The sequence below is a fragment of the Coenobita brevimanus genome, chromosome 98 (genome assembly GCF_032717465.1).
Source record: "Coenobita brevimanus isolate Jiangsu-jjx chromosome 98, ASM3271746v2, whole genome shotgun sequence".
Classification (NCBI taxonomy): domain Eukaryota; kingdom Metazoa; phylum Arthropoda; class Malacostraca; order Decapoda; family Coenobitidae; genus Coenobita; species Coenobita brevimanus.
Genome location: NC_137051.1, coordinates 35,878,893 through 35,890,160, shown reverse-complemented (window position 1 = coordinate 35,890,160; position 11,268 = coordinate 35,878,893). Strand labels below are relative to the sequence as shown.

General features: G+C 37.2%; 1 protein-coding gene across 1 annotated transcript in view; it reads left to right on the top strand.

The window, feature by feature from the left end:
- Nucleotides 1-11,268, top strand: part of LOC145414031 (uncharacterized) — a 182,201-nt gene that overhangs the window by 1,792 nt on the left and 169,141 nt on the right. The window contains exon 2 of the mRNA XM_080283597.1: nucleotides 376-482. Coding sequence (XP_080139723.1) covers nucleotides 376-482 — 107 coding nt within the window. The remainder of the gene's footprint in view (nucleotides 1-375; nucleotides 483-11,268) is intronic.

The following is an 11,268-nucleotide window of genomic DNA, read 5'->3' as shown; positions in this document are numbered from 1 at the left end:
ACGTACATAGGTACATACAAACATGCATACATACATGAATGTATTTTTTATATAAAACAAATCATGTCTGACACTTATTTTGCTCAACAGTTTGGGGGTTTCCATCTCATAAACTTCCAAAACCTTCGCATTCCAGAGTGTGCATTGGATATTATAAAATTCAGACTCTGAGGAAACAAAATACTGTATCAGTATATATGTCTCTCCGGCATGTTTTGGAGGTACTGCGTTTTCTACAGTTCATTATCAGTAATGAACACTTTGAGTGTAAGGTGCTTAGATTTAAATATGTTCGATGTATGTGAGCTTTGACTTGGTCCACATAGACATCTGGTGTGCTAATGAAATGTTTAACCAGGTTTGTGTTTGTTCCAGGATGTTTGTGTGACGAGCGAGGCTCCACCAGCAGTACCTGTGATATCGTGACTGGCCAGTGTCCCTGCAAGACCAATATTGTGGGTCGTACCTGCTCTGCCTGTAGAGTAAGTTGACATGGAGATTTAGTGCCCATTGCCTGTCTTTCTCCCCTCTCCTCTCGACCCGCCGTCCAGCTAAATCTACTCTTATTATTCCATTTGTTTGTAGGATTCCCCCGAGCTATAAGAATTGCGTAATGCGAAAGTGTGTATTTAAATAGAAAAATCCGGCATACCTGACACTGACTTACACATTGGGCATCAGAGGGACGTTTCATTGCTGTAGTTCTTTCACACTAACCTGGCCCAGCTTTTCGTCCTTTTACAGTTTATTTTACATAGCTCAGTGGCGCAGTAAGGCAGTGCTTCTGCTGTACATTCTTTTCATAGCACGTCTTCCTTACTAGCGCCATATTTTTATGCTAACCTGTACATAGAACTCAGCATTCAAGATAGAGAGATGGCAGTTTAAAGGGGGTACAGTAATCATACACAAATGTTCCGCTAGCAAATTCGCCAAAAGTCGGCATTGCGAAGTACAGCCAAACCCTCCTGCTAAGCCACTGCGTCAGGTCCAAACAACTCATGGACACTAATCCCCAGCATCCATGGAGAAACTGGCCTTGGCATCTTTCAGACTCGATCCTTTGGAAACTGCTCTCTGGAATATGAAGTGTAGTGCCTCTTGACCCTCGCTGGTAAAAATTAATCCGTATATTTTTTCATGAAGTGAGTCAAGTGAAATGGGATATATAACCATAGGCCATACAGTCGTGTTTTTAGTACCTTCGGGGATACATAACGCCTCATTCTCAGCGATTTATTTTGCATGTTTCATCTTTTTGTTCTTCTGTAGCCATATCTTTTGACCTTCTCCACTGACCTTGACGTCTGACAGTTCTCAAAACCGGATCCTTTCATTTTTGCCCAATCCTCAGCATTTCCACAAAGTTTGAGCCAACTCAGAGAAAAGTTTTCAGTTAGCCTTGCCTTGTGGCCTTGACCTTCGACACATTCTCTAATGCAGTAGGTTTATCCTTGGCTGACCCTCAACATTTCCACCAAATTTAATTAAATTCAGATCAGAACTGTTTATTTTGTTAACAGTCACACAGTGGGCGAATTTGACCCAGCCCTGTGACCTTGACCATCGACTTCTTATTCTCAAAACTGAATCCCATCATTCTTACTTTACCCATACTACACGTCCCCGAAGTTTGTCCTAAATTGGTTACAAAATAATTGAGCTGATTATCCTGGGCCAAACTTGAATCTAGTTCTGTGACCTATTCTTTAAAAAACAGAATAAAAGATTAATGTAATCCATCCACCAGATTTTAAAATCCGATGAAAGCCATTTATTTTGTTCACACACACACACACACACTGGGAAGAAAGTGAGTGAAATGGCAAGTACAGTAGTCAGTCACAAGAGTGTTATGGAAGAGTTAAAAAATGACACAGAGACAATTAGGCAAGTAAGCAGTCTTATTGACCAGGGCAGTGATATTGATGAGAAGATAACACAGGTGAATGAAGCTGTGCAAAGCTACAAAAATGATGTGGAAACCACGTATGCTGAAATGGTGAAAGTAAAGAAAGACTTAGAAACTAATGTGGAGGAAAAAAGCATTAAAAAGGAAGTCTATCTATCTATCTATCTATATACCTAGGCTGCTTCCCCCAAGGAAAGGGAGGTAGCCGAGACAGGACGACTCACTCTCCATTTACTCATCCATTCAAACACATTCATTCGCGTCTTAGCCCCAAATGTGAGAACGGACAGATCCTCACTGCACCACACCGCACAAGGGTCAACTGCGCAATGCAATCAGTGACATCCGCAGCAGGGCCCGACAGCAGAACTGGTTTAGCCCAGTGAAAAGAATAATCCAAAACAATCCAAAGTTAGTCAGAGATTCAGTAGATATAAACAAATCTATAGTAATCACTGGTATAGAAGAGGAAGATCTAAAAAACAAGATCACAAGAGACAAAAAGGAGATGGCAAATGTAATGAGCTTACTGAAGGAAGTATCAGAGGAAATCTGTAGTAAAGACAGAGGAACACAAAAGGTTAGGGAAATATGAGAAAAGCAAGACAAGACCTCTAAAGGTGACTTTCCAGAGTGTAAACACTGTGGAAGAGATACTAAAAAATGCAAAGAATCTTATGGAAAAAGAGGAGTTCAAAAATGTATGGATAAAAAAATGCCTAACACAAGAGGAACTGGAATTACTGAAAGAAAAAAGGGAGGAAGCAAAAACAAAAAATGAGGGAAGATCGGAAGAGGAGAAGAAGAAGTTTTTTTTTACAAAGTAATAGGATTGCAGGTACAAAAGTGGTACACAAACAAGATGGAATAAAAAGGAGGAAGGTAGTAGAACCATGTCATGACAAGTATATAAACAAGATGATAAATTGATGTACTCAAATGTGGATGGAATGGTATCTAAATTACTAGCGATGAATGATTATGTCAGAGAAAATGAACCACAAATAATATGCCTAAAGGAAACAAAATTAACACCAAGGATATCCAATGACATACTAAACTTAGAGGAATACAATATATAGAGAAGAGACAGAAATTTAGAAAAAGGAGGAGGAATTATAATATTAACTAAGAAAAATCTAAAAGTCAGTGAAATAAAACTAGATATACCATCACAAGTAGAAAAGCAGTAGAGATCAACACATCTGAAGGTAAAGTAATTGTAGCCAATTTGTACATGCCACCCAGATTAAACACATGGGAAAGAGATGAATATGAGGACCTGGCAGAGAGTACAATTCAGAGTTTAAGATCATTACTACATAAAATGGAAGAGAAATCAGAAAGAATTACACTAATTGGGGATTTCAGTACAAATATAAATTGGAATACTCTAGATATAATTAGCCAAGAAAGCTATTGGGACCAAAAGCTCCTGGATCTCGTACAAGAGTTCTTCCTAACGCAACATGTGAGGGAAACCACCAGAAAAAAAGGACGATGTACCTTCAGTGCTAGATCTAATATTTACTAGGCAAGAAAATGATATTAATAGTTTAATACATATCACCCTCCACTCGGCAAAAGCGATCATGCAGTACTATATAATAACTTCAGGATAGCATATGACATAGTAAACAGCAATGACAGCTACAAAAAGAGCCTAAACTATAAAAAGGGAAATTATCAAGACCTAAAGAAGTATTTCTTAGAAGTTGATTGGGAAAATGAGCTTAGAGGACAAGATTTAAATGCTGTATATAAAAAATTCTCTGAATTTTACGAAATAGGAGTCCAGAAGTACATCCCACAGCACAAAGAAGCAGATAAGAAAACACAGAAATGGTTCAATACAGAATGTAAAAAATCAAAAGAAAGAAGAGATTTGTTGTGGAATAGATACAGAAGACATAATAGTGAAAGGGCGTATAATAATTACAAACAGGCAAGAAACGATTATACAAGAATAAGGAGGGAAGCCCAAAAACAGTTTGAGGAGGATATAATAAATAAAAGTAGTGATCAACCAAAGCTGTTTTACAACTATATCAGAAGCAAAACCAAAGTAAAAGATATAATACAATCAATTACGGATGAGGGAATCACTTATACACAAGAGAAGGATATTTGTGAAACACTAAATAAGAATTTCCAATTAGTTTTTACGGAAGAAAAAAATTTTTAGAGGGACTATGTGGAACATTCATGTCCACACATACTACCAGATATACAAATTGCAGAAAAAGTAATACAGGAGGAGTTAAGTAGATTAGACAGAGGAAAAGCAAGTGGTCCTGATGAAATTTCATGTTGGGTACTACGAGAATGTGCAAAGGAGTTAAGTAAACCATTATTTTTAATTTTCAAGAAATCCTTGAGTCAAGGTAAACTACCTGATATTTGGAAAAAAGCAAATATTGTCCCCTTATTCAAGAAAGGAAATAGACAAAATCCACTCAACTACCGACCAGTATCACTGACCAGTGTTGAAAGCAAGGTATTAGAAAAGCTTATAAGAAAAGCTTGGGTAAACCATCTAGAAGAACACAGTATGATAACAGAGAGACAGTTTGGTTTCAGAAAAGGAAAATCATGTGTTACTAATCTGATGAGCTACTATGACAGAGTAACAAACACAATACAGGAAAGGGAAGGATGGGTGGACAGTATCTATTTAGATTTCAAGAAAGCCTTTGACACAGTACCACACCAAAGACTTTTATGGAAACTATACCATCAAGGAGGAATTCGAGGCAAACTGTTTTGTTGGATGCAAGACTTTCTCATAAAAAGAGTAATGAGAACAGTACTAAGAGGAAACTACTCATCATGGAAAGAAGTGACTAGTGGAGTACCACAGGGTTCAGTGCTGGCACCAATCATGTTTTTAGTGTATATAAATGATATAAATAGTAACACTGGAAATGAGAGCTATCTGAATATGTTTGCAGATGATGCAAAAATACAAAGGAGAATTACTAACACAGACTCTTGTAAAGAGCTACAAGAAGAATTAAATAAACTTCATGAATGGAGTAGTATATGGCAGATGGAATTCAATGTGGACAAGTGTCATGTAATCAAGTTTGGTAAAAGTGGAAAAAGACCTGATTGGGATTATAAGTTAGGAAATAAAACCCCATACACATCAGAAAGAGAGAAAGACCTAGGTGTGATCATCAATAACAGACTATCTCCGGCTGACCACATCAGCGAGAAGATACGGAACATGTATACACTACTTGCAAATATGAGAATAGCATTTACATACATAAATGAAGACATGCTAAGAAGGATAATAACATCATTCATTAGACCAACCCTGGAATATGCATCAGTAGTCTGGAGTCCTCATCTCAAAAAGCACATAGACAAGATTGAAAAAGTTCAAAGGGCCGTTACAAGATAGATACCAAGCTTGAGGGACCTAAGCTACGAAGAAAGACTAAATAAACTGAATCTACCAACACTACAGGAGAGAAGGAAAAGAGGTGACATGATAATGCTATATAAGTGCATATCAGGGAAGGAGAAAATAGACATAAATGATTACTTAACACATGGAGAAGCATCAGCAAGAGGACACTGCAAAAAACTGGATAAGAAGAGAGGTGATAAAGACGTAAGGAAATTCAGTTTCCCAAACAGAGCAATTGACCAATGGAAAGCACTACCGAATGAAATAGTGTGTGCCAAAACAATTCACAAATTTAAGGATATGTACGATAAATATGGCCTAAGACACGGGACAGTACGAGCTTGACTCATTCCTGTAAAGATACAATTAGGTAAGAACACACACACACACATACACACACACACACACACACACACACACACACACACAGTAGAGATCAACACATCTGAAGGTAAAGTAATTGTAGCCAATTTGTACATGTCACCCAGATCAAACACATGGGAAAGAGATGAATATGAGGACCTGCCAGAGAGTACAATTCAGAGTTTAAGATCATTACTACATAAAATGGAAGAGAAATCAGAAAGAATTATACTAACTGGGGCTTTCAATACAAATATAAATTGGAATACTCTAGATATAATTAGCCAAGAAAGCTGCTGGGACCAAAAGCTCTTGGATCTCGTACAAGAGTTCTTCCTAACGCAACATGTGAGGGAAACCACCAGAAAAAGAGGACTTGATGTACCTTCAGTGCTAGATCTAATATTTACTAGGCAAGAAAATGATATTGACAGTTTAATATATCACCCTTCACTCGGCAAAAGCGATCATGCAGTACTAAATTATAACTTCAGGATAGCATATGACATAGTAAACAGCAATGACAGTTACAAAAAGAGCCTGAACTATAAAAAGGGAAATTATCAAGATCTAAAGAAGTATTTCTTAGAATTTGATTGAGAAAATGAGCTTAGAGGACAAGATTTAAATGCTGTATATAAAAATTTCTGTGAATTTTATGAAATAGGAGTCCAGAAGTACATCCCACAGCACAAAGAAGCAGATAAGAAAACACAGAAATGGTTCAATACAGAATGTAAAAAATCAAAAGAAAGAAGAGATTTGTTGTGGAATAGATACAGAAGACATAATAGTGAAAGGGCGTATAATAATTACAAACAGGCAAGAAACAATTATACAAGAATAAGGAGGGAAGCCCAAAAACAGTTTGAGGAGGATATAATAAATAAAAGTAGTGATCAGCCAAAGCTGTTTTACAGCTATATTAGAAGCAAAACCAAAGTAAAAGATATAATACAATCCAGTATGGACGAGGGAATCACTTATACACAAGAGAAAGATATTTGTGAAGCACTAAATAAGAATTTCCAATTAGTTTTTACAGAAGAAAAAAATTTTTAGAGGGACTATGTGGAACATGCATGTCCGCACATACTACCAGATATACAAATAGCAGAAAAAGTAATACAGGAGGAGTTAAGTAGATTAGGCAGAGGAAAAGCAAGTGGTCCTGATGAAATTTCATGTTGGGTATTACGAGAATGTGCAGAGGAGTTAAGTAAACCATTATTTTTAATTTTCAAGAAATCCTTGAGTCAAGGTAAACTACCTGATATTTGGAAAAAAGCAAATATTGTCCCCTTATTCAAGAAAGGAAATAGACAAAATCCACTCAACTACTGACCAGTATCACTGACCAGTGTTGAAAGCAAGGTATTAGAAAAGCTTATAAGAAAAGCTTGGGTAAACCATCTAGAAGAACACAGTATGATAACAGAGAGACAGTTTGGTTTCAGAAAAGGAAAATCATGTGTTACTAATCTGATGAGCTACTATGACAGAGTAACAAACACAATACAGGAAAGGGAAGGATGGGTGGACAGTATCTATTTAGCTTTCAAGAAAGCTTTTGACACAGTACCACACCAAAGACTTTTATGGAAACTATACCATCAAGGAGGAATTCGAGGCAAACTGTTTTGTTGGATGCAAGACTTTCTCATAAAAAGAGTAATGAGAACAGTACTAAGAGGAAACTACTCATCATGGAAAGAAGTGACTAGTGGAGTACCACAGGGTTCAGTGCTGGCACCAATCATGTTTTTAGTGTATATAAATGATATAAACAGTAACACTGGAAATGAGAGCTATCTGAATATGTTTGCAGATGATGCAAAAATACAAAGGAGAATTACTAACACAGACTCTTGTAAAGAGCTACAAGAAGAATTTAATAAACTTCATGAATGTAGTAGTACATGGCAAATGGAGTTCAATGTGGACAAGTGTCATGTAATCAAGTTTGGTAAAAGTGGAAAAAGACCTGATTGGGATTATAAGTTAGGAAATAAAACCCTATACACATCAGAAAGAGAGAAAGACCTAGGTGTGATTATCAATAACAGACTATCTCCGGCTGACCACATCAGCGAGAAGGTACGGAACATGTATACACTGCTTGCAAATATGAGAATAGCATTCACATACATAAATGAAGACATGCTAAGAAGGATAATAACATCATTCATTAGACCAACCCTGGAATATGCATCAGTAGTCTGGAGTCCTCATCTCAAAAAGCACATAGACAAGATTGAAAAAGTTCAAAGGGCCGTTACAAGATAGATACCAAGCTTGAGGGACCTAAGCTACGAAGAAAGACTAAATAAACTGAATCTACCAACACTACAGGAGAGAAGGAAAAGAGGTGACATGATAATGCTATATAAGTGCATATCAGGGAAGGAGAAAATAGACATAAATGATTACTTAACATATGGAGAAGCATCAGCAAGAGGACACTGCAAAAAACTGGATAAGAAGAGAGGTGATAAAGACGTAAGGAAATTCAGTTTCCCAAACAGAGCAATTGATCAATGGAATGTACTACCGAATGAAATAGTGTGTGCCAAAACAATTCACAAATTTAAGGATATGTACGATAAATATGGTTTAAGACACGGGACAGTACGAGCTTGACTCATTCCTGTAAAGATACAATTAGGTAAGAACAATTAGGTAGGTAAGAACACACACACACACACACACACACACACACACACACACACACACACAAACTTTCAATCAGTTTTTACAAGAGAAAATTTTTGAGAGAGATGATATGGAATATGCATGCCCACACGTATTACCAGATATACAAATACCAGAATAAGAAGTACAGGAAGAGTTACGTAAACTGGACAAAGGAAAAGCAAATGGTCCAGACAGAATTTCAGGTTGGGTGCCACATGAATGTGCAGAAGAGCTAAACAGACCATTGTATTTAATATTTAAGGAATCCTTAGGTCAAGGTAAACTACCTGACATTTGGAAGAAAGCAAACATTGTTCCCCTATTCAAGAAAGGGAATAGACAGGATCCATTCAACTACTGACCAGCATCACTGACCAGTGTTGTTAGTAAGATACTAGAAAAGCTGATAAGGGAAGTTTGGGTAAAACCTCTAGAAGAACACGGTATGATACCAGAGAGGCAGTTCGGTTTTAGGAAGGGAAAATCATGTGTTACTAATCTGTTAAGCTACTATGATAGAGTTACAGAAACATTACAGAAAAGAAAAGGATGGGTGGACAGTATCTATTTAGATTTTAAGAAAGCATTAAGCAACGTTGGGTCTGGTTAGTACTTGGATGGGTGACCACCTGGGAACACCAGATGCTGTTGGCATCCCTACGTGTCAAGTGGGGTTGGTGGAGGATTAGTGCTCCTCCCTGTAAAACTATTAACTTTAAGCCCTTGGCCACCCCGTTTGGGATACATGGCGTCTGGCAATGAATGAATGAATGAATTTGACAGAGTACTGCACCAAAGACTTTTATGGGAACTGTACCATCAAGGAGGCATCCAAGGCAATCTCCACTGTTGAATGTAGGATTTTCTCAGAAAAAGGGAAATGAAAACAATATTAATGGGAAATTACTCATCATGGAGGGAAGTGACCAGCGGAGTGCCACAGGGCTCAGTGCTGGCACCAATTATTTTTGTAGTATACATAAATGACATAGACAGTAACACTGGAAATGGAAGCTATCTAAATATGTTTGCGGATGATGCAAAAATTCAAAAGAAAATTCATAACACAGATTCTTGAAAAGAGCTGCAAGAGGAATTGAATAAGCTTCATGCATGGAGGAATAAATGGCAAAATGGAATTTAATGTGGATAAATGTCACGTAATTAAATCTGGTAAAAGTGAGAAAAGACCAGATTGGGATTAGAAGTTAGGAAGATCAACCCTATACATATCAGAGAGAGAGAAGGACCTAGGTGTGATTGTCAGTAGCAGACTATCTCCGGCTGACCACATCAGTGAGAAGGTACGGAACATGTATACACTGCTTGCCAATATGAGAATAGTGTTTACATACGTAAATGAAGACATGCTAAGAAAGATAATAACATCATTCATAGACCAACCCTGGAGTATGCATCAGTAGTCTGGAATCCTTATCTCAAAAAAACACATAGACAAGATAGAAAAAGTTCAAAGGGCCGCTACAAGGTGGGTACCAAGCTTAACCCCTACACCGCGGGCTTGTTTACCAATGACTTGCGTGTGCCGCGGGGTTATTTGGGCTCCAACAGACTCTCAAAAAATATTTGCCAAAAATCAGTTATTAGTCCTAGAATAATAAAATTACATATGCTTATGGCACATACCTTCAGCTTTCTCCTGGAATGATTGTTGAGCCTTCGTCGGTTACCGTAGGACTTGTGGAGACCTCTGAAGTAGGGTAACGACGTCTCCACTTTACACTTCCCGACAACCTGTAATATGATTACCACAGCCAGTTACAAACACTATAAACACTATTCTACAATTTTCAAGTAGTTTGGGATCCATACTCAAAAAAAAAAACACTGTGAAAGCAATGGAAATTACGAGCGCGTCTGATCGTCGCACTGGCACTAGTTCGCTTTTGTTACTCTGTCATTTATTATTCATAAAACCCCTCACACTTTATATTTCTATTACTATATAACACTTATATATATCTACAGTCTTTATCCATAAGTTTCCTTCAGTAGTATTAGTTTATTGTCACTGTAGGGATTCAATTTCTTTCAGTAAAATACGTAGCATTCACTTTCTCGTCCTGTATACTGGCATTGAGAGTGAATATCACTTTCATCTTCACTCTCATAACTCATAGCATTCAGACATGCTAGAGTGAAACTTTCACTTTCATTACTCCTAGGGTATATACTCGTATTCTTATAATACTACTCATTTACATTTCTATTTACGTTCTCTATTTTATTTACGTTATTTACATTTCTATTTTATTTACACTGTGTTGTGCACTGTGTTACATAGCCTATGATTTCATCATCCTTTGTGTAATTTTAACGCACAGTATGCTGCATGTTTGATCACGAGCGTGTTCTGCCTCAGTTCCCCTCTTCTACCGTTATAGTAGAGTAAGTCGTCATTTCTGGAGTTCAGACCAGGATTGTCAACTCTTTGTCCCCATGGCTTCATTTGCGCGTCCTTCTTACAAGTTGTATCAAGCTCTGCCTGCCCCTATATAATGAGCTCAGTCTCTGCATCATTGCCACTTAGATCTGCTCCTCATTTTGTTCACATCTATGTCCTCCCCTGTACAGTTATTGTGAGTGCTCAAGAAATCTCCAAACATCTAGCAGCTGTGTGTAATTTGAGTATAACTGTTGTTGCATTTTTTTCTTGTACTGTATAGCATAAGTTTAATTTGTAGGCCTAGTGAAGTTTTTGTAATTCATGTAGGGATCTTTATGTCAGTCATTTTTGATAATAGTTTGTATCTGTAATAATTTATATGGCATTCACTGAGTATTATCTGGTATCTCATTTTATCAGGGCTGACTTAGATAAATTTACTCTTGCTAATTTCGTGTTAATAGAGGCTATTGC